The sequence below is a fragment of the Bos taurus genome, chromosome 9 (genome assembly GCF_002263795.3).
Source record: "Bos taurus isolate L1 Dominette 01449 registration number 42190680 breed Hereford chromosome 9, ARS-UCD2.0, whole genome shotgun sequence".
NCBI lineage: Eukaryota > Metazoa > Chordata > Mammalia > Artiodactyla > Bovidae > Bos > Bos taurus.
Window position 1 is genome coordinate 76,105,057 of NC_037336.1, and position 23,787 is coordinate 76,128,843.

At 41.3% G+C, this 23,787-nt stretch overlaps 1 protein-coding gene across 2 annotated transcripts in view; it reads left to right on the forward strand.

The window, feature by feature from the left end:
* ARFGEF3 (ARFGEF family member 3) overlaps positions 1-23,787 on the forward strand; it is a 174,192-nt gene that overhangs the window by 139,202 nt on the left and 11,203 nt on the right. For both annotated transcript variants that reach the window (XM_002690274.6, XM_005210993.5), the window contains 8 exons: positions 4,967-5,070; positions 6,773-6,917; positions 9,738-9,866; positions 11,825-12,001; positions 13,497-13,611; positions 14,365-14,467; positions 14,640-14,771; positions 17,305-17,426. In XM_002690274.6, the coding sequence (XP_002690320.1) occupies positions 4,967-5,070; positions 6,773-6,917; positions 9,738-9,866; positions 11,825-12,001; positions 13,497-13,611; positions 14,365-14,467; positions 14,640-14,771; positions 17,305-17,426 (1,027 nt within the window). The remainder of the gene's footprint in view (positions 1-4,966; positions 5,071-6,772; positions 6,918-9,737; positions 9,867-11,824; positions 12,002-13,496; positions 13,612-14,364; positions 14,468-14,639; positions 14,772-17,304; positions 17,427-23,787) is intronic.

A 23,787-nucleotide genomic window follows, 5' to 3' on the forward strand; every position in this document is an offset into this window, starting at 1 on the left:
CAAAGAGTTGGACACGACTTAGTGACTGAACAACACCAAAAAAATGATTTTGTATTCTTGCAAGGTAACTGACAATTTCTTTGCAAAAGAAAATAGGACATGGAGAAGCTAGGTGATTTCATCCATGTTCCCCTTATTTTGGAGCAGGAATAAAATGCAAGTTTCAATAAAGAGGCTGGAGGCCACAGGTCTGATCCGTAGACCATCCTTGTTACATTATGTTCTTATATACACACTCTGTTTTTCTCTGTACTCTGGGAAGTAGAGGGCTGAACTGAGGGAACATGAATGCCCCTCACTTATCCACTATACATGCTGAGCTTCAGAGGAAGATTTCTTTGAACAAAGTAAGATTTTACTCTTTTTAAACTCTTTCATTGTTGTTCACTCAGTCGTGTCCAACTCTTTGCAACCCCATGGACTGCAGCACGCCAGCCCTCCCTGTCCCTCACCATCTGCCGGAGTTTGCCCAAGTTCGTGTCCATTGAATTGGTAATGCCATCCAACCATCACATGCTCCTTTCAAGCTCTGTCCTACATTAAATAGAAACCAAATAGTTTAGTATCTTAATCATAAGAATACCTTAAAGCATGAGGTAATCCCTGCATTAGATAGTAAAAAAAAAAAAAAAAATCCGGTGCTTATTTAGAAAAAAAACACTTCCTCCTGTGCTTCTCCTTTACTCTGTCAAGTACTATCTCACTCACTAGAGTCCTGATACCAGATGTGTCTGGGGTTTGTTCCCACACCAAGCAGTTCTCTGTGACACCAGCCAGGTACCCTACTGGTCAATTCAATTCTGATACTTATTAGAGTTAGCACAGGTTAAGGGTTCAGTCCTATGTGACTGCCCCCCCATTTAAAATGACAGTTGCAAGTAGTGGATCCCCAAGTTACTCACAACTCTGTCCAACTTGGCTATAAATCAGTAGTTCCCATGATTCCCCCACCCCTTGGATTTGAGGATTTGTTAGAGCAGCTCACAGAAGAGAGGAAAATACATTCATCAGTTTATTATATAATAATGCATATGATAAATGATATAGGTGAACAGTCAGATAAAGAGAGAATACAAGGTGAGGTCCAGAAGAGTCCCAAGCTCAGGAGCTTCTGCCCCCATGGAGGTGGGGTAGAGGCTCCTCCCAGCATATTGATATGTTGACCAATGCAGAGGCTCTCTGAACCCCATTCTTTGGGGATTTTTTTATGGAGGCATCATCATGTGGGGATGATCAATCATTAACTCAATTTCCACCCCCTCTCTTGCACCATGGTCTTTCTGGTAACCAGCCACCATCCAGGAGCTCACCAAGCTTTGCTTCACAAGAACAAAAATCCTGTCACCCAGGAAATTCCAAGGGGTTTGGGAGTTCATCTTCAGGAGCTGGAGTCAAAGATCAAGTATCAGAACAAAAGATGTTCTTAGTATCCTTATCATTTGGGAAATTAGGGTTTTAGGAGCTCTGTGCCAGGAACTGGGGGCAGACTAAAATATTTTCTAGTGCTCCACAGTCTTACATTTCATTTAAGAATCATTATCAATGGTAATGCAGGAGATGTGGGTTCCATCCCTGGGTCAGAAAGATCCCCTGGAGGAGGAAATGGCAACCCCCTTCAGTATGCTTGCCTGGGAAATCCCATGAACAGAGGAGCCTGGTGGGCTGCCATCCCTGGGGTTGCAAAGAGTCAGACACAACTGAGCACACACATGCACGAACACATGCATGCGTGCAACACTACAAAACAGATTATTGGTATTCTGTTGTTCCGTGAACAATCAAGTGCCTGGTACATTGGCACAGTGAATAAAACATGCTTCCTGCCTGTGAGAGGTTTGCTGCCTCTTCTGGGAAACAGACACATAAATCAATAATCACAGTTCAGTAGTAAGAATACTTTCATAGATGCTAGTTTAAAAAAAAAGTCATTTAAGCTGAGATAAGCAAGCTGCTGAGACAGGGTGCTGGGTAGTAGACCCCATGCAGACTTCACAGGAGAAGTGACCTTTGAACTTGGTGGAGTGAGCTGTAGGTTTACTTTTCTGAAAGTTGGGTACCCACAGAGGAGGGATCCTAGGCGATGAGTTGGAATGGGCCCTGCATGCCACATCAGGGGACTGAGAATGCGCAGGGAAGGTTTCGAAACGAAACTCTGGCAGCACGTGTTCCTGTGGGCAAGGATAAGAGGCTGCAGGCAGAGACCAGTGTGCAGTAGTTTGGGAGCGAGCAGAGTGCATGGAATTCAGGACATTGTAGAGGTGGGATCAGTAGGGCTTGTACTGCTATGATGTGGGGCCTGAAAAGAAGAGGAACTGAGGCTGACTCCCCCCTCCTCAAATTCTCTGTCAGAACTGATGTTACTCAGAATCAGTATATCCAAAAGGAGTGGAGGAGAGGGAAAAGTCATGAATACTGTCTTTGGACATTTGTACAAGTTTCTATGAAATATTCAAGTGGAGATGTCAGAATTTTGAGATTTTATCTTGAGGAGGGGGTTGGGGTCTGAAAATAGAGCTGAAGAATTGGCAGTGTGCAGCTGAGGATATTTAAAACCAAAAGGTTCTAATTTTTCTGTGAATTATGAGGCAGAGTTATTTGTGTGTGGCTTAGGGTCAGTGGGACATCTGTTGTTGTTCACTCAGTTGTGTCTAATTCTTTGTGGCCCCATGGAATGCAGCACTCCAGGCTTCCCTGTCGTTCACCATCTCCTCAAATTCATATCCATTGAGTTGATGAAGCTATTGCCTTCCGAGGCCCCGATATAGCCACACAGGCTGTGTCCTGCCCGTCTCCAGGGGGCACAGACTTTGATATGTAACACAGAAGTCTGGATAAAAAAAACTTTAGAACATTCCTTAAGAAGATAGGAAATAGATTTATTTGTTTGGGTTTTTTTTTGGGGGGGGGGTACTTTTTATTTTACATTGGGGTATGCATGCTCTGTCGCTTCAGTCATGTCCAACTCTGTCCATGGGATTCTCCAGGCAAGAATACTGGAGCAGGTTGCCATGCCCTCTTCCAGGGGATCTTCCTGCCCCTGGGATCGAGCCCGCATCTCCTGCACTGCAGGCAGATTCTTTACCCACTGAGCCACTTGGGAACCCTAGCCAATTAATAAACAATGTTCTGATAGTTTGATGTGAACAGCAAAGGGACTCAGCCATATACATACATGTATCCATTCTCCCCCACACTCCCCTCGCATCCAGGCTGCCACATAACATTGAACAGAGTTCCATATGCTATACAGTAGGTCCTTGTTGGTTATCCATTCAAAGGGTAGCAGTGTGTACATGTCAAGAAATGAATTTATTTTTAATTCCCACGTGGTTATTTCAACATGAATTTGAACTGCTCTGTGTTTTTATACTGTAAGGTATATTAATCTAACTAGGAGTTGGCAAACTATGGCCCACGGGCCAATCCCATCCACTCAGAGTTTTTATAAATAAAATTTTATTGAAACACAGCCATGGTCATTTGTCTATGGCTGTTTTGTGCTACAGTGACAGAGTTGAGAAGTTGCAACAAAGACAGTGTGATCTGCAAAGCTTAAAACATTTACATGGAAAAGAAGTTTGCCAATCCCTGATCCAACCAGTCCATTCTGAAGGAGATCAGCCCTGGGATTTCTTTGGAAGGAATGATGCTAAAGCTGAAACTCCAGTACTTTGGCCACCTCATGCGAAGACTTGCCTCATTGGAAAAGACTCTGATGCTGGGAGGGATTGGGTGCAGGAGGAGAAGGGGATGACAGAGGATGAGATGGCTGGATGGCATCACTGACTCGATGGACGTGAGTCTGAGTGAACTCTGGGAGTTGGCGATGGACAGGGAGGCCTGGCGTGCTGCGATCCATGGGGTCGCAAAGAGTCAGACACGACTGAGCGACTGAACTGAACTGATCTAAAACATAAGAAGTGGTTTTCTCTTCTTTTTTGAGAAACATGACTCTTTATCTTGTAAACTTCAGTAATGCCTACTAATTATGTCTGTTTACCTGCAGGGAGGCTGCTAGTACTACCACTGTAGACAATTAGAAATAGTTACGGTACTGTGATTTTATTAAAAAGTATAGGAATAGATTCATCATGCAAGAAGAAAAATGGTAATTCTGAATTACTTATTTACCTATAGACTATCGAGGTGTCCTCTACAGATCTGTTACATTTCTAGATAGATACACAAAAATAGATCATTTCAGTTCAATTGTGTAGTCACCACCCCTAAACTGCAGATGTTTCGAATCCTCCCAGAATCTTCATTTATGATCACTGTGTAGTGCTGAGCACTGGCAACAGACAAAGTCCTTCTCTAAAGGGAGAAGGGCCTAGTGCTTCGTCCCGGCCCAGCACATGGCTGGTCTCCAAGATCATCCTGTATCATCAAAGCTTCACAAGTCAGAGCATCAGCAGCAGGCCCAGGAAAGTGAATTACAGTTACAGTGTGCCCAGGTACAAAACACATGCCCTCCAGCCTGAAAGTACTGTGGCAGGATATGGAATTTGAAAAGACCCTGATGCTGGGAAAGATGGAAGGTGGGAGGAGAAGGGACGACAGAGGATGAGATGGTTGGATGGCATCACCGACTCAATGGAGATGAGTCTGAGTAAACTCTGGGAGTTGGTGATGGACAGGGAGGCCTGGGGTGCTGCAGTCCATGGGGTCGCAAAGAGTCGGACACAACTGAGTGACTGAACCGAACTGACTAGTGAAAAGAGGAATTACAGAAGAGAATAATTTCAACAAGGTATGATGTGTACCGTATGACCCCCAACCGTATTTAACGTGTACACATGTAGGGGGAAATTTGACCGAAAGGGCTTTCTCGGGGTTGTACAATGTAGAGTACTTCTTCTTTTCTGTCTTAGTAGGCATTTGGTGAATGAATGCTGTATGACTAAGTAGGTCTTCTGTTAGAAGGGGATGAACAATATTTGTTTCTGTCTCGCCCTGCTGCCCCCAGGGGAGGTGGACTGTAAGGAGATTGGAGACTGTGTCCCAGGACCCGGAGCCGCGTCCCCAGACCTGTGCCTCCCCGCCCTGGACTACCTCCGGCGCTGTTCTCAGGTACCCGGACCCCCAAACCTGCCTCTGAAGTTGCTCACGAAATGTGCACAGGTGTCTTTGTGAAGCCCAGGAACAATACTTTCTGCTGTCTCTGAGGAGAGTGGGGCTTAGATTTGGAGTATAAATTTTGGTCCCCACCCCTTCTACAAAGCAGAGAAAGAAAGTCATGAGAATATACTAGAACACACAACTGGGTTTTGAGGTCTCTGAAACTTCTCATTTATACCTCATGAAAGAACTACCATCATCTCTCTGTGTCAGGCTAAGAGGCCATGGGAAATCTTCCTGAGGAGACCAAAACCTGGACAGTAGGCTGCACACAGTGAAGAGAGACATAAAGAAAGTAAGAGAGGGGTTTGCAGTCAGGATCTAGTGAAGAAACCCAGTGAAACATCACTCGCCAATGTGAGCAGTGACCTTCCTTGTGCAGAGTCCAGTTCTTATCCGTGTCACACGCCAGTGGGACAATCTGATGCTCCTCCCCCAAAGCCCTTCCTCCTCGAGGCTTCGGTGACACCCTCTGGCCATAGCTCTTCTCCTGCCTACTCAGGTGTGTCCCCTGGCCGCCTCCTGTCTGTCTGTAACCCCTCCCTTGGCGATGGGGTTGACGGCATTAAGCCCCAGTGCTTCAGAAAGAATGCGCCACCCTGACTTCCTCCTCCATATGCTTCCATAAGGTCCTTGTGACCTGACCTGGCCCCCCTACCCCCTCAGCTCTTTCCTTCTCTCTCACTGTGCTCAGCCACGCTCCCTTTCTAGCCCTTAGACATTCCTGACTTGTTAGTGCTCGGGGCCATTGCTGTTCCCTCTGCCTGGAATTTTCTCTCCTCAGATCTCTGTATGGATGATGCTCCTAATCGTCCAATCTGATCTGAGACATCACCTCCTGAGAGAGACCAGGGCTTAAGTATCTACCTACATTCTGCCTACATCCCCCACCCGTCTGGTCACCCTTTCTAGGAGCCCCCTGTCTAATTTTTCCTATAACCTGTCAGAAATATTATTTGTGAAAGGAGTATGTCTGTAAGACACAAACGGCTAGATTTCTGTCTCGCTCACAGCTGTTTCCCTAATTTCTAAAATAGTACAGGCACAATTCTAATTTGTGAAGTACAGAGTTTCTTGTGAGTTTATCCCAGTGACAGCCGGGGAGTCAGGATGGTAGCAGTGACAGGAATGAAGAGCCCAGGGCAGCCATGAGCTCTGCTTCTCATGCCTTCATCTTGTCCACCCTCCCCTCAGATTCCTCCATCCTCGGGTGCCCCATATTTCCTTGATGTTGAGTCGGGGGAAGGGGGATAAGAGTCTGATAGCTTATTTGCCTACAGACTCTCTTCTCAGTGCTCCCCATAGAACAACTCACCCACAGGCAAAAATTTTTAACATGTTTCATGGTTCCCTTCACAGGTTTATAGGAGTCTATAAAACTCCTATGCCACTGAGATACTGAAAAGGTATCCACAGAATCTTCTTCTAGCTTTGTGTTACCATTGACTCTTATTTTATCTGCTTCACAGGATCAATGCCTCTTGTGAGCTGCCTTATGCTTTCAAATCACAGCCAAGTTTAAAACTTTCCTAGACTGGGAACTTTTCTGGTTTTCTCTCCACCTTTTCTTACCTGTGCATAGTTTTGTTTTGATTTAATAGAGTACAGCTTTTTCCAGTATTTAATTGCAGTTTGGTGTTTTTTTTTTATTTAGTTGTTGGCCAAAATCTACAAAATGCCCTTGAAGCCAATATTCCTTAGTGGGCGACTTGCTAGCTTGCCCCGAAGACTTCAGGAGCAGTCAGCGAGCAGTGAGGATGGAATTGAGTCAGTCTTGTCTGACTTTGATGACGACACTGGTAAGTTAATTGAGCTAAACTGGGTTCTTTGCTATGTTTGTATTCCCAAAAGCTGAAGTCAAGAATTCAGTAGCTCATAGATCATATATGACCATCCACTTACATTGTTATTATTTATAATTCTAACAGAACAAGCCTACCTAAAGTTTCCATGGACTCTTCAAAAACATTTTACAATCAGGGTCTCCAGGCACCTCACTCCAGTACTCTTGCCTGGAGAGTCCCAGGGACGGGGGAACCTGGTGGGCTGCCGTCTATGGGGTTGCACAGAGTCTGACACGACTGAAGTGACGCAGCAGCAAACCTATCCTTTTTAGATGGATGTGTGTGTGTGTGTGTGTGTGTGTGTGTGTGTGTGTGTGTGTGTGTGTTAGTTGCTCAGTCGTTTCTGACTCTGTGATCCCGTGGACTGTAGCCCACCAGGCTCCTCTGTCCATGGGATTCTCCAGGAAAGAATACTGCAGTGGGATGCCATTCCCTTCTCCAGGGGATCTTCCTGAGCCAGGGATTGAACCCAGGTCTCCTTCATTGCAGGCAGATTCTTTACTGTCTGAGCCATCACGGAAGCCCCCCTTTTAGATGGCTAACTCCATCTGAAACCAGTGTAGATTTGCAGATTCCACTAAATAAAATTTCTAACTCCAAATTCTCTTGAATTTAGCAAATTGGGTTATGGTTGCATTTGGTGCATTGATACTTAAAATGACTGATAATTGTCTTTAATTCCTTCTAGGAAACACAGTCATTATATAATTACTTCCTATAGGACTATTTGGTTAGAGACTGGGGAAATTAAGCCATTACAGAAGAAAGAATCAGTTTGTGACTGGGTGAAGCTGAAGACTCATTAAAATAATAAGTTTAAAGAATGTTTCAAATTAGTTCCTGTGTAATTTCCTGTGAATTCCAGTTCAAACTAGTAACTGGATAATTTTCAGATTGGTTCACTCTTGTTCACTTTTACTATCTTCTAATACAGATTACTCCGTCCTGTTTCTAGACCTAAAAATGGAAATGATATCCTTCTAGGGATCTAATATCTGGGCATAGGTGTTTCAAACCCTTGTAAAAGGACTTTTGGGAGAAAAAGATTTTTTAATTTACTTTCTGTTTTTAATTCTTCTATTTTTCAGATGCAAATTCATTTATGGGGATGTCTAGAAATTTTCCAGTTTTGCATAGGGATCATTAACAGTGAAACCTTACAATTTCAGACTAGTTGTTAGGAAAATTATAGGAACGAATAAATATCTAATATAGAAAACAAGTAGATGTTGGAAAGTGGCTAGGTGCTGCCTGATAGAGCTTTCACTTAAATGATTAGGTAAGAATTTTTACTTAGCATCTTAAAACTCCAACCCAGAAAATTAAAAGCTTAAGTTGCTTGTCTATAATACAGTCTTTAAAACAGTTGTAAACCATTTGTACAAGTAACAGTGAGCATTCCCTTCCCATTTTTGCAAATTGCTAATCTTTTTTTTATTCTAGGCCGCCCACCCAAGAAAACAGATCAAGTTCAGCCAAGCACCAATCTAAGATTTCCAACAGTATAAATTCATTAAGGGCTTTAAAGTTATATATGTAAAATATCAGAGAAAAGAATAAAAGCTTTAAGTTGGTGTTAAAAATTACTCCTTATCATTGATATGTTTCGATAGTATTCCTGTTTCTGAAGGCAAATAACTGCTTTTCCATTTTCCTATGGAAATTTCAAACACATGTAAAACTAGACAGGATGGTAGAAGGAACCTTCATATACCCATCACCCAACCAATTTGCCAGTTTTCTAAAGTATATCAGTTAATTTTCATAATTCACGTGAGCTCTACATTACATGCTTGTCTGCTCCATCTCTTAAATCCTTGTCAATCTATAGATCTTCCTCTTCAAGTTTACTTGTTGAAGGAGTGAGGTTTTTGTCCTGTAGAGTTTTCCTCTTGGATTTTATTGGTTGCACCCCTTATAGTGATGTTTGACATGTTTTTCTGTCCTCTGCATAACCTATTAATTAGTCTGTCCACCCTGCTTACATTTTGAGGCTCATGAGAATTTTTTATCACCTAGTTTTTTATACTTATTGTCCATGACGTTGGTTTTGCCTCCTATTAACAGGAATATTCAAAATTAGGGAAGTATTTTTTTTAGTGGGAATATTTAAAAACTGGATCTTCTCATAGTTTTCTTTTGCTGAACAATTAGAAGTATTAAAACAAAATGTAGAATGAGCTGTTTTGTATATTCTATTCTAGATACTTCTGTACCTCGACAAACAAAATGTGGTGTGTACATACAATGGGATACAATTCATTAATGAGATTATAATGCATGCTACAACATGGGTGTACCTTGAATACATTATCCTTAGTAAAATAAGCCAGACACAGGTTGCCAGGGGCTGGAGTGAAGGGGAAAATGCAGAGTTATTGTTACCAGTTACTGAAGTAATGAAAAAGTTTTGGAAATTAATGGTAATGATGGTTGCAGTAATACCACTGAATCACACATATTAAAATGGCAACTTTTTGTTTATACATATATCTGTAATAAATTTTTAAAGGATTAAGGTGATGGAACTAAAAGGATGCATCATTTGTATCATCAGCTCCTGTGAACAGTATTTCTTTTCCTTTGACTTTGTCAGAAATAGGAAATCAATTTGTCCATATTTATAGGCACTGAAGGCTGCCTTACAGGGTGACGGCTTACATCCCTATAGCTAGGCAGTTTACAGAAGCCTTTTACATATAGTGTTCACCGTGATCTTGTGATGATTATGTGTTGCTTGGCTGAATTTCACAGAGGTCTGCTTTTGGCTTCCAGGTCTGATCGAAGTTTGGATCATCCTCTTGGAGCAGCTCACAGCAGCTGTGTCCAACTGTCCACGTCAGCACCAACCCCCCACTCTGGATTTGCTCTTTGAGCTGTTGAGAGAGGTTACCAAAACACCTGGTAAGTATTTTTATGTCTGTCTTTTCAGGGCATTTTTATACCTACAGCTCTTTCCAGCAAGGTATTTCTGTGTCTGTTTCACTGCTGTAACGCTAGGCAGCATAACAGATGCTCAATACATATATTTTTAATGGCTGCGACTCAGTGACTTAAGACATGTCCTTGTACTATTTATGGGTTTCCCACCAGGTCATTTCTAAATAATGGGTGGTGGCCAGTTAGTTGAATGTGTTGAACCCCACAGTATTTAGGCCAAAGCTCTGGTATCAGTGTCCCCTTAAGCCAGCTGGCTTTCTCTGTTCCATGGTTCCAGCCTTCCTCTTTGGCTGGGTCACACATGCTCTTAGCCCCAGAGCCATCAGTAGGCCCACCAGATCTACCACTGATATGAACCAGCCACTCAAATGTATATATAATATAGAGAGCAATATCTTAATTGTATAAGGGGAATTGATGATTAGATTTAGGGAAAGACATCTAGTGATTACCCTGATAATACAGGGGGAAAGTGGCCCTTGGGAATTTATTTCTTGTAATGAGTTAGTTAGGGCTTAGCATGCACATTGAATCAGCCAAATTTTCCCAAGATCAAAGAAATCTTTTATAGAAATTTTAGTTTTCACTGATAAAACTATAAATGAAACCACCAGTTTAATTCCATAGTGATAAGAGGAGCTTTGTATTCAACATAAATTGATGATAACTTGATAATTGATACTATTTTAAGGTCCATAACAAAGTTCATATCAGAATTATTTTTAGGAAAACCATTATCACTACTCTTATGCATTAAAAAGTTAAAGATTTTCTATCTAAGAATAAGCAGATATTTTATAGAATGAATTATATGCCATTATTTGAAATCTATTTTATTGGTCAGTGCCATTTTCTTCTAAGTGTGGGTGAAGTAGCCCAATAATTCTACTTCTAGAAATCTATTAAAGGAAATTGATAGTAATGAAGATAAAAATCTATACATAATGAAAATAGCTCAAGCATCTTGAATACCAAAATAATTATGAACAACATAAATGGGTTAAGTATATTATGGTAAAAGCATGTAATATTCTATAAGCATTAAATTGAATATTTGTGAATAGTATTTAATGACATGAATATTTATAAGGCACTATATTAAAATATATATATAGTGTGTAGCACAATCTCAACTTTATGTGAAGCATTTATAAATACAGATACCCAAACATATGTACATTCGAAAAGTACTAGAAGGAAACACATCAAAATATTTTCTTCCTTTGTATTCTCATGTTTTCTGTATTTATGATAAAAAGCATACCTTGCTTTTGTAATCAGAATTTTAAAAATCTATCAACATTTCCACAAAGATTCTTACTGCATTGTTCATAAAGCAAAATATAGAAACCTCTTAAATGTCCATTAGTAAGGGAATGGATAAGTAAACTAATGTACATACAGTTTGAGTAATTTGGAACAGAATGTAGTAATAAAAATGAGGAATATCTAAATTTGCTGACAAAGAGTGATCTCTAACACATACTTTAAGGGCAAAATAATAATACAGACCAAGGTTTACAATATCCCATTTATAAAAAGTAATAAAACTATATTCCTCTTTTCATATAAATATATGTACTTACAGTTTAAAGGGTACAAACCCTATGCATGTGTGTATTATATGTTTATGTCTGGGGACTAAGGAATTGATCAAGTGATGCTTTAGCTTCATCAGCATTATTTGAATTTGTAGTGAGTATATTTGTGTATTTCTTGTGTAATTAAAATCATGCAGAAACAAGAAAAATGTCACCAAAGACCATATATTCCCCAGTCAGTGGTAAATTCCCTGATCCTTCTCAGACAATGGAGAGCTCCTTCAAAAGAGATAGGCAGGGCCATGAGATGGCAGAGAGCTTCCCTTTTATTGCAGGAGAGGTGCTAAGGTCACAATTCTGACACTGGCTTTGCTTTTTCAGGACCAGGGTTTGGCATCTATGCAGTTGTTCACCTTCTCCTTCCTGTGATGTCTCTTTGGCTTCGCCGTAGCCATAAAGACCATTCTTACTGGGACATTGCCTCGGCTAACTTCAAGCATGCCATTGGTCTGTCCTGTGAGCTGGTGGTGGAGCACATTCAGAGCTTTATCCACTCAGGTATCTGTGGTACCAGAGCAGCTCATACTGAGTCGTCGTTTAGTAGACAGCATCGTTGTCTAAAAGTGCCTAGTAAAGACCAGTGTGTGATTTTAGTCCTGGAAATTATTAAGATAGAATTACATGGTCATTGCCAGCCTTATGCAGGAAACATGAAACACAGGTTCAAACCCTGGATCAGGAAGATCCCCTGGAGGAAGGCATGGCAATCCACTCCAGTATTCTTGCCTGTCCTCCTCGGTCAGAGGAGCTGAGCAGTTTATAGTCCGTGGGGTCACAAAGAGTTGGATACAACTTAGCACGCACGCAAAAGATAAAACACCTAATAAGGTCTAGGATATCTATGCATTAGGAGAGGGAAGGCAAGTTCAAGTATTGCTATGTAAGAAATTGAAATATCTGTATAGCCTGGGGGTAAGGGAAGGATATATCCCATTATCCTGTTGCATCTGGGGAGTGGTTTTAGGAAAGGCTCAAATTATGGGCAGGAAGTTACTTAACAGGTAAGGGGTGAAGAGAGAGGTCTTAATGTCTGTGGCACTTTGGAAAAGATTTGGAAGTGTGGGGTGGATGATATGTCAACGTCAGCAGATGGAGAGGGAGCTAGAGGCAGGAGAAATCTGTCAGCTGTTGTACCAATGGAGTAATATTTGGGAAATATGGATTCTTGTTCATGATTCTTGCCGTGGAAACAGGAGAAATCTTGCTGCTCACCCTAGAGGTTATAGGGGAAAGGTGTTGTACAGAAGTATAAAGGAAGAGGTGAGATTAGAGAAACTCATGAGGACTTGACCCCAAAGGAGGATCAGAAAGCAAAGATAAGAAATGGGGTCTCTACTAAGCACAAAACACACCGACTGAAAGAGAAGAGAAACACATGTAGCCACTAACCACATCCCTAGGGGTAGTGTTTCTGTCCAGGTCAGGTCTTTGTCCAGCTCAGGATCCTTGCAGATTCTACCGAGAATTGGTTGTATTGCATCGCAAAGACTTTGTGGAAAACAGAATGTGATTTTGGAAGGTCTTATTCTTCTTTAGTCTGGGGACAGTATGCAGACTGAAGCCAAACTGAAAAGGTTCAAGAAGTGGTAGTTAATACAAGATGTTTTGTTTACTAAGAGCATTTAATTAAATATATTAATAATTCAACTAGCAGCAGTAAGGAATATTTTATCTTTCCCTTTAAGAATTAACCTATTTTACTAGTTAGTATTCAATCTGTATAATAGTATATGTTCTATTCTGCTTAAGTAGATGAATTATATACTTTGAAAAGTCAGCCTCATGCATTTCATCTTGATATATCCAGAAATGGATGGAACAAGCCAAAATTAGATAAAAATCCAAGAAAATTTGTGTTGTAATGGCCATTTTTCTCATTGTTCTATTTTCTTTATATTTCTGCATGTTTTCACACTCAGCCTTCCCTCTTTCGCCATTCAGCCCATTCCTTTGCAGTACCATTGAAAGCAGTCTCACTTTGATTTCCCTGTAGACATCAGGTATGAGAGCATGATCAACACCATGCTGAAGGACCTCTTTGAGCTACTGGTAGCATGTGTAGCCAAGCCCACAGAAACCATCTCCCGAGTAGGCTGCTCCTGTATTAGGTGAGAAAAAGGTTTCCTGACTCTCTACAGTTTTTATTATGAAGTCCAGGAAAATTAAATTCTTTTGTGGTAGCAATCTACTTTTTATAAATAAAAATGACTATGCTACTAATTCTTCATTTCATTCAATTGGCAAATATATATTGTGGAAGTCATTAAACAGTGTGCTCTACTGCCCAGAAAGTGACGTGACCAAGATACCTACCCTTCGGGAGCATATAACGTGTTCTAAAGGACAGAACAGGCAGAGTCATGGGGAGAGTGATAACGGTGAGGGGGAACTAGAAAGGCAATTGAAGGACAAGAAGCCTGGGGAGCAGGGCGGTTGGCAGGAGCTTTGGTAATGATGCTTGGTCAGCGCTCCCAAGGTGGGCAAGCTTCTGATAGGTGGTGACTTTGTAAGCAGAGGAATAGCATGAACAATTACATAGAGATAAGAATTACAAGTGACAAGGGGGTTTTGTTTCGCTATGTGTAGAGGAGCAGTGGAAAACGGGGCTAGAATGGGAAAATTTGTATAGAATATATATATATATAGTCTTGCATGAGAACCTAAAGTTTAAACATTGGCCTGTTTGTAATGGGGGCCCATTTTTATATCCAGTGGGTTAGGAAATAGTGGGAGCCCAAAACCCAAAGATAAAAAATAGCAAGTCTTAGGGAAACTGCAGACTAAATCTAGGCACTCGCTGGGAAGGGCCTACCTTTTGTGACATTAAAACGTCTGAATGCAAAACTTGTCCCTCCTGGCAGGTACGTCCTCGTGACAGCGGGCCCCGTGTTCACGGAGGAGATGTGGAGGCTGGCCTGCTGTGCCCTGCAGGACGCCTTCTCGGCCACACTCAAGCCGGTGAAGGTGAGCCACTCAGAGGCGAGAGCAGGGCGCCTGCCTCCTAGCAGGCGGTCTCACTCGGTGAGAACGAAGTAGCCATGTCAGTACTTTGTCCCAGACTCTGTGGCAGTGTCAGATCCATGACCGGGCCTGGAGCTGTGTGCACCCAGCAAACGACCACTGTGTTGCTCCCTAGGACCTGCTGGGCTGCTTCCACAGTGGCACCGAGAGCTTCAGCGGCGAAGGCTGCCAGGTGAGGGTGGCCGCCCCGTCCTCCTCCCCGAGTGCCGAGGCCGAGTACTGGCGCATCCGAGCCATGGCTCAGCAGGTAAGGGCAGGGGCTTTTGATCTCAGGGGCTCAGGAAGCTTGAGATGCTGTTGGAGGTCCTTCTCAAAGGCTGTGCATCACCAAACTGCCTTTCTTTCCCTTGGGGACATAAACGTCCCGGCTCTGACCAGTGCTGATCTTTACTAGAAACAACTTGAACCCAATCACCAGCATTAAGGTCCTCTCACCATCTCGAGCTTGTTACATCCTCCAGCGTCCTGATCACATGGGGTCCTTTTCCACCTGGACTCTGCACTCCATATATAATTTGCTTGCCCTGCTTATAAATATTTACTGCAATATTGTTGTTAATCCTTGACTATGAGTGCTTAAGTTAGGATGGCAAACTTGTTTGTGTTTTCCTGTATCTCCCATAAGGAGCATAGAGCTTAATAAATTTGAGTTGAATGTTAACAACTCAGTAAAATTAAAATGTATTTGTCCATGCAGGAATCACCATGTACCAGTGACTTTTTCTTCCTAACACATGGCAGAATTCATAAATATTGGTTGTAAGCCAAGCCAGGAGCAGAGAACATATTCTGTATATTTTTCTTGGCAGTCCTGGAACAGGGCAGATAGAAGGCACTTATTAAATGTTTGTTGGGTCAATGAATCACAGAAGGCCTTAGCTTTATCGTGGGCCACAGATATGCACTCAAAAACTTAAGTGACCTGTCAATCTGCCTCTAAGAAACCCTGCATGGGGCTTTCATCAATAGTGTACCTTAATTCATGTATATTCATAACAGGTCTATTCATAATAGAGGAAGAACAAAAATGGGCTAAATTCTATCATGAATTAGCAACAGACATATTTGAATTGTGTTTTCCTATGCAGAAGATAATTTACATATACAAGTGTTTAAAATATTAAGCAGTTTTTATAAATGCATATGCACTAGGAAAATGAAGTGCATTGGGGTTTATCTTCAAAAGTTCCCTTTCTCTACAAAATCTATTTAACTTCTTAAGAGAATCTCCCCTCAGCACACTGATAACCCAGGATGCCCTATCAATCAATGTAAAGAACTCAGTCATGTTCACATTGTCAGTGGAGAAGTCTCTTGTCAAGTCTGTCTGCTCCTCAGCTCAGCACGTGGGACTAGAACCTCCCGCCTTCAGTTTCCCTTTCATCTGCTGAGCACATCCCTCCCCTCAGCAGTGAGTCTGACCAGGAACCATAGGGGAAGGCAAGAGTGTGGGCCTCCAGAGGGGTGGTTTCTCCAAGTAGGAAACTATCCTGGCTGGCTATATGCAGAATTTATCCATGTGCCTCCAATGGTCTTTTCAAGCACATCCTACCACATAGCGAGAAAATGGAATCCTGTTCTGAAATAGATTATTAATGGAGAAAAACAGCTAATGAATCTTTCATTTCCTAATATGTCTTTCTTCTTCTGGCATAAACCTTCCTTCCATATTCACTCTTCTTCTGCTGCTGCTAAGTCACTTCAGTCATGTCCGACTCTGTGTGACCCCATAGACAGCAGCCCACCAGGCTCCCCCATCCCTGGGATTCGCCAGGCAAGAACACTGGAGTGGGTTGCCATTTCCTTCTCCAATGCATGAAAGTGAAAAGTGAAAGTGAAGAAGCTCAGTCGTGTCTGACCCTCAGCAACCCCATGGACTGCAGCCCTCCAGGCTCTTCCATCCATGGGATTTTCCAGGCAGGAGTACCCAATATTCAATTATGATAATTTAACGAAATTTGGGGCTTCCCTCATATCTCAGTTGGTAAAGAATCTGCCTGCAATGCAGGAGACCTGGGTTTGATTCCTGGGTCCAGAAGATCCCCTGGAGAAGGAAATGGCAACCCACTCCAGTATTCTTGCCTGGGAAATCCCATGGACAGAGGAGCCTGGCTGGCTACAGTCCATGGGTTAGCAAGAGTCGGACATGACTTAGCGACTAAACCACCACCAACAAAATTTGAAAAGAGAAAGTTCTTTAAAAACACTCATTTTCAAAGGTAAGTCGTGAAAGTGAATTAAATAACATCAAATGAAATCATTTAGATCAGAATCCAAGCAGTGGTTACTATTTTCTAAGTCACTTCTCCCAGTATCTAATAGAGTAACATGGCCACATCGCTGTCCTGAAAGGAGAGTTCCCAATTAATTTCCCATTCCTGCATAGGATAGATGTACCAAACAGACCTCTAAACCAGAGAAGATCTCTTGCAAACATAGCCCCTTTTTATTTACTCTTAATATTAAATGTCAGTCCTTGCTGTTTGGAATGTAATGACTGGTCAGGTGGTAGAAGCAGTAGTGTTATTACTATTAGTGCCAGCAGCTAACATTTATGGAATATTTACTCTTCTAGTGCTCTGCATGTGTTAATACACTTATTAATTCATTTAATTCAACAAACATACCAAGTAGGAAACCATCACTGACCTCATTTTAGAGGTGAGAAAATGAGGAGAAAGAGGACGCCTCTGGCCGAGGAACATCCATCCAGCTGATCCCTGGTAGAGGCAGGTCAAGGATGGTGGCACTCTGAACTGTACCTTTCTCTACCTGTGCAGGTATTTATGTTGGATACCCAGTGCTCACCGAAGACTCCAAACAACTTCGATCATGCTCAGTCCTGTCAGCTCATTATTGAACTGCCTCCTGATGAGAAGCCAAATGGGCATACCAAGAAAAGGTAAGCAGCTAAACTTCAACAGGGAGAGCACATACCAACAGGAAAGTTCATTTATTCCCAGCTCTTGTTCATTGTAATTCAGTCTTCAGCCGAGAATGCTGAAAACAACTGGGGAATCACTTAGCAAAGGTTTTCATACAAAACTGTTAATTTCCCACATTTCACATGTCTTAGCTTGCTAGGACTGCCATAACAAAGTACTGGGTGGCTTAAACAATAGAAATTTAATTTCTCACAGTTCTGGTCTCTTTGGAGGCCTTCCTCCTTGACTTCGAGATGAATGCCTGCTCCCTGTGCCTTCCCGTGGTCTCCCCTCTGTGTCTATGTCCAGATTTCCTCTTCCTATAAGGACACCAGTCATTTGATTAGGGTCCGTACTAATGCCCTCAGTTTAACCTAATTGCTTCTTTAAAGATCCTTTTTCCGAGTACATATTCTGTGACGTTAGGACTTCTGTGAATTTGGGGAGGATACAACTCAATGTATCTATAGCATCGTACATATTATAATCCTTTTTTTCTTCCTGCTTTTTGTGGCTTTTTTTTTTAATAATCCTTTTTTAAAAAGTAATTTGAGGCCTGATCCTTACTATTTCAGTGAGAGATTTCTCATGAGCAGTACAGTTGTTAGGATAGAGAAAGATTTGTGTGTGCCACAAGAAACTTGCCTTTTTAAATACCGTCATATTGCCTAAAAATGATCGTTCCTAGAGTTTAGAATGAAGCCAATGACTGAAAGTTTCCATTTTTAAACTTCTGACACACTAATCCACCTGTGCATGAGGAAACATTCAGGGAGACTGCGGAGCAGCAGACGAATCCAGGTCTGGCCAAGTGCAGTACCTGTGTCCTTTCCCATTTAAGGGAAAGAGTGTGATTTTTTCAAAAGTTACAGCAGTTAATATACCAGTTTGATTAATACACCTAATTTGGGTAAAATTTCTAGGTACTGATTTTTTAGTCAAGCATATATGGTACATACAAAAGACTATGTGGAAGGTTCATAAGTTATAGACCATGAATAAAAATGAGATAACTAATGAACCTGCCACTGAACTTTACCAATATCCCATGTGCTCCTCCCGATCCTACCTGCTTCCCTCCACTGCAGGTCACTGTTCTACGTACCAATGGCTGTACACTCCTTTCCACATCTTTAGGCTTTGATCTACTTTTAAATTTTAGTTCTTTATTTATATTTCTAGTCCCTTCAGCCAATTATTCCTGCTAAAATAATTTTTGAAGTAAAAGGAGAAAAAGGAATAAGCTGAATTCACATTACAAATAAAACATAGAAAAAAACAGGATCACCTAGTATTGCTGTGTTATTGGTTTAAAGGCTTTAACAGGTTAAGATTTAATAGACAATTACCCCCTCAATGAAGTTTCAGCAAAACAGGAAAAGTGTATTAAATTCTTTAGTAGAGACCACTATGCCTAAAAACATTCTCTAAAATTCTTTGAATGCTTTGCATTGTTGGACTGGACTCACTCACAGGGGCAATTCTTAGCATAGAAGGTAGTAAACAATGAGTTAGATGTAAGAAAAAAACAATGAGTTAGATGTAAGAAAAGTTTGTGTATCTGATGGTTAGGTGCCTCCTAAGAGGTCCAAATCGAAATCACCCATGGGAGGAAAAAAAATAGATAACTAAAACCAGATTGTAGCATTTAAGAGAAATTTGGGTTTCATTTTTAAGTCATTTTGACATTGACAACCCCATGACATTTAAATAAGCCCCATAATCTTAATTTGAGCTTGATGATGTACTTTTAACTGTGAATCTGTTTATCTCTGCTACTGATATTAGCATGTTTTAAGTCAGCCACTTGTTAAGCAGTTCACTCCAAATTACCCTGTCTGGAGGCTGGCTTGCCTGTACACCTTGCATCAGAAGCAGGAAGGGAAGGTGTAAGTTTCTCCACTTCAAGGTTCCCCTCATAAAGGGTGTGCTGGATAAAAATTACCTGTTGATTTTTGTTTGCTCCAGATCTGTCTTGTCTCCTGTCAGCATAGATGATGAAGAAGAGTTGCAGATCTATAAAGAGTTATTTCACTGTTTCAATACTTTTCTGAAAGTTTGATCTCTTCAGTATTACTGCTTCTTCCCCATGGCTTTCTTATTGCTGCATTATGTGGCTTAAACCTAAGGGGGATTCTCTGTCCTTTTTAACATGTTCAGTTAGAAATTTATCTCTCAAAGCATCAAAGGAAATACCTTGGTTGACAGGATGCTTTGACAGGGCTTTGATCAACTCTCTCTTTAGGCATTTGCTGGTAAAGGGCTTTGCATTTCTCAGGTAATAGGCAATATTTCCTGAGCTAGGCTGCTTATACCTTCAGAAGTCACACACACACACACACTCCCTGGGTATGCGTCTTACTTCAGGAGTCCAGGCTGCCAGTGGAAAGAGGCTGAGGTGTGAGAGCCATTGCTCCTGGAGACTATTTCCTCTGGGTGCCTACACTCAGCACTAACCTGGTTTTTCTTATTTTGTTTGAGTGTCTCTCTCACCATATACTTGCCCTGAAACAAGAAGATGAATAAGGCACTGCCTTGTCCCTTGAAGATTTATGGGGCAGTGGGGAGGCCAGATAAGTGACAGGATTTCCCTTCTTAGGGTCCTATAGTTGCAGACCTGAAGCAGTAGACCAAACTGGTGGCTTTCACAGCTGCTGCTTCAGAAGAGTACGTATTCAGGTCTCCTGATAACACCCCAGAAGTTACTTCTGTGGCAGGGACATTGAGAGGGATTGGGGAATTATTTTTTAATTGGTTCAGAGTTTGTTTGGGATGATGAAAAATGATGTAGAAATAGATAGTGGTGATGATTACCCAACATTGTGTCTGTACTTAATGCCCATGAATTGAACTTTTAAAAATAGTTAAAATAGTAACTTTAGGTTATATACATTTTACCACAAAAAAAGTTGCTTAAGTGATTTGTTAGAAGGGGTTATGTGAGTTCTTTGAACTTATTCCATTTTTGCTGAAAGTACAGTGTTGTCTCTGAGATACCACTATGCAAAGGGCAAAGTCAGCCTTTCAAAAACGCATGGGAGGGTTTTTTTTTTTTTCTTCTTTGCTAGTTAAAATATTTTTCCTGCTAGTTATAAAAGTAATTTTTAAATTCATGGTCTAAAAAAATGGCACAAATGAACTTATTTACAAAACAGGAAGAGTCACAGATGTAGAAAGCAAACTTATGGTTACGGGGGAGGTATACATGGGGAGATTGGTATTAACATATACACACTCCTGTATAGCACAAGTCTACTCAATACTCTAATGACCTATGTGGAAAAAGAATACTTAAATCCGCTTTTTTAGATATGTATAACTGATGCACTTGGCTATACACCTGAAACCAACACAACACTGTAAATCAATTGTACTCCAATAAAACTGTAAAAAGAATAAAGCAAAAAATATGAACAGATTTATAGTATGAATGAGTTATAATTTTGTCTTTATCCAGTTATGAGAATTAGTTTGCAACATGATCTAAGCTATTTTCATGAAATTCTAAGAGCAATGAAAAGAATGAGAAACCATAAACCCAAAGCCACACTGATGAATTCAAATATTTTCTTAGTACAGGAATCCAACCAAACAAAAGGGGCTGAATCACCAAGTATTTGAGCATTCACTTGTAATGTCGCTTTATCAGGTCTTTACACTGATTAGGAAATTTTCATGACTGGTGAGTTGCGTCTGCTTTTCAACCAGGAGATCTGGTCCGATGTCTAGAGAGTATCACTTTCTCCCACTTCCCCCAAGTGCACATCCAAGGCCCACAGAGTTCCACGTCATTGCTGACAGAAAAGGATGCAAGGAAGGAATTAGCCTGTTCTGAGTGAATGCTTTCTCTTCTAGGTTTGCTTTAGAATGCTGAAAATTATCAATTTCTTTCTTTCTTTGAAAATGTTAGCCCTATAATACCTCTAAAGTTAAACCTTTTCAATGTTTGGATCTCTTCTATCACACACTAGAAGAAATAAAACTTTTATACATACACATCTAAAGCATGAACATTTTTGGTCCTGGAAAACTGGTTTGGTGCCTACAAACCAACTTCAATATGATTCTAGAACTTTGAGTTTGAAGATGGCAGAGCAGAAGGACGTGAGCTCACCTCTTCTTCCAGAAACCCAAATCACAACTAACTGCTGAATAACCATGGACAAAAAAAACAGCCTGCCAAGAAAGATACCCTGTGTCCAAAGACAAATAAGCCACAGGAAGACCGTAGGAGGGGCACAATCGTGATAAAATCAAATCCCATACACACCAGGTGGGCGACCCACAAACTGGAATGGAAAACAGTTATACCACAGAAGTTCTCCCACAGGAGTAAAAGTTCTGAGCCCCACATCAGGCCCCCCAGCTTGGGGGTCTGGCAACAGGAAGATGAGCTAATGAGGCCCCAGAGATTGTGGCCTTGAAAACAAGTGGGATTTGATTGCAGGAGTTCCACCAGACTAAGGAAAACAGAAACTCCACTCTCAGAGGGTACACACAGGGCCTCAAGTGGATAGCAACCAGAGGAAAAAAGCAATGACCTCATTCTCTTATGAGATCAAGCCACACTTACCTGCAAGTATTGGAGCGTCTCCTGTGAAGGCAGTCGAGGGGCAGGTGTGGCTCGATGTGAACACTTGTGGCAGTCATTCTGGGGGAGTACTTGTTGGTGTGAGCCCTCAAGGAAGACTCCAGCTTAGCAACAAATGCTGAAGGAACTTCTGTAGGCAGAAAAGGCCACAACTAGAAATAAGAAAATTATGAAAGGAAAAGCTCAATGGTAAAGGCAAACATGCAATAAAGGTAGGAAATCATCCACACACAAATATGGTATCGAAGTTAGCAGTCATGAGAACAGGAGAGCACAAATGCAAGATAACTGGAAATGCATTCAGAATTAAAACACCAGCAGGGACTTCCCTGATGAATCCGCCTGCCAGTGCAGGGGACACAGGTTCGATCCCTGGTGTGGGAAGATTCCACATGCCTCGGAGATACTGGACTCATTTTCCACAACTAAGCCTGTGCACCTAGATCCTGTGCTCTGCAACAAGAGAAGCCACCTCAGTGAGAAGCCCATGCACTGAGACTAGAGAGTAGCCGTAGATCACTGAAACTAGAGAAGGCCTGCACAAAGCAAGAAAGACCCAGTATGGAAGTAAATAAATTAACATTAAAAAAACAGCAATTTAAAACAATCCTATTTATGTATAGACTGTTACAGTATCAAAACCTCATGATAACTGCAAACCAAAAATCTACAGTGGATACACACACAAAAAAGTAAAAGGAATCCAAACACAATACTAAATTGAATGATCAAATCACGAGAGGACAAAAGAGGAAAGGAAGAAAAAAGATCTATAAAAACAAATCCAAAACAATTAATGAAATGGCACTAAAAACATATACCTGGTGAGTGCTAAGTCGCTTCAGTCGTGTCCGACTCTGTGTGACCCAATGGACTGTAGCCTGCCAGGCTCCTCTGTCCATAGGATTCTCCAGGCAAGAATACTGGAATGGGTTGCCATGCCCTCCTCCAGAGGATCTCTCCAACCCAGGGATCAAACCCACGTCTCCTGCATCACAGGAGGATTCTTTACCGCTGAGCCACTGGGAAGGCTCAGAACATACATATACCTTAAATGTTCCAACCAAAAGACATAGTCTGGTTGAATGGATACAAAAACAAGGCTTGTACACATGCTGTCTACAAGAGACCCATTTCAGATCTAGGGACACATACAGACTGAAAGTGAGAGAATAGAATAAGGTATTCCACGCAGATGGAAGTCAAAAGAAAGCTGGAGTAGCAATATTCATATCAAACACAATACTTTAAGGACTATGACAAGAGACAAATAAGGATGCTACATAATGATCAGCAGATTGATGAAGATCTAAAAACTGTAAATATATATTCACCCAACACAGGAGCTGTACAACACACTATCATGTCCTGACTTTGTACTTTGAGAGGCTATCCCTGAACAAAATAAAATCATGCTTTTGGAGAAAAAAATACTGTGGAATCTTGCAATTAGCTATTTCTTGGAATTCCCTAGATAAGTAGCATAATAGAGGTTGTAAGCTCTTAAGCCTATCTTAGTGAAATAAAGACTTCATTCATAGAAAGGCAAGGAAAAGTGAAACTGAGGAAAAGAAATGAACTCAAAGGTCCAAGCATAATGTTAATTATAATTTTTCTATTAAAAATTCCTCAGCCAATACTTTAAAAATAATAAAAGCCTTGGGTTTAAGGAAAAATGCCAAAGGGTAGGCTAAAGGCCAATTAAAATTAGTGTTTTGTTGCCCTTAGTTGCTCAGTCATGTCCAACT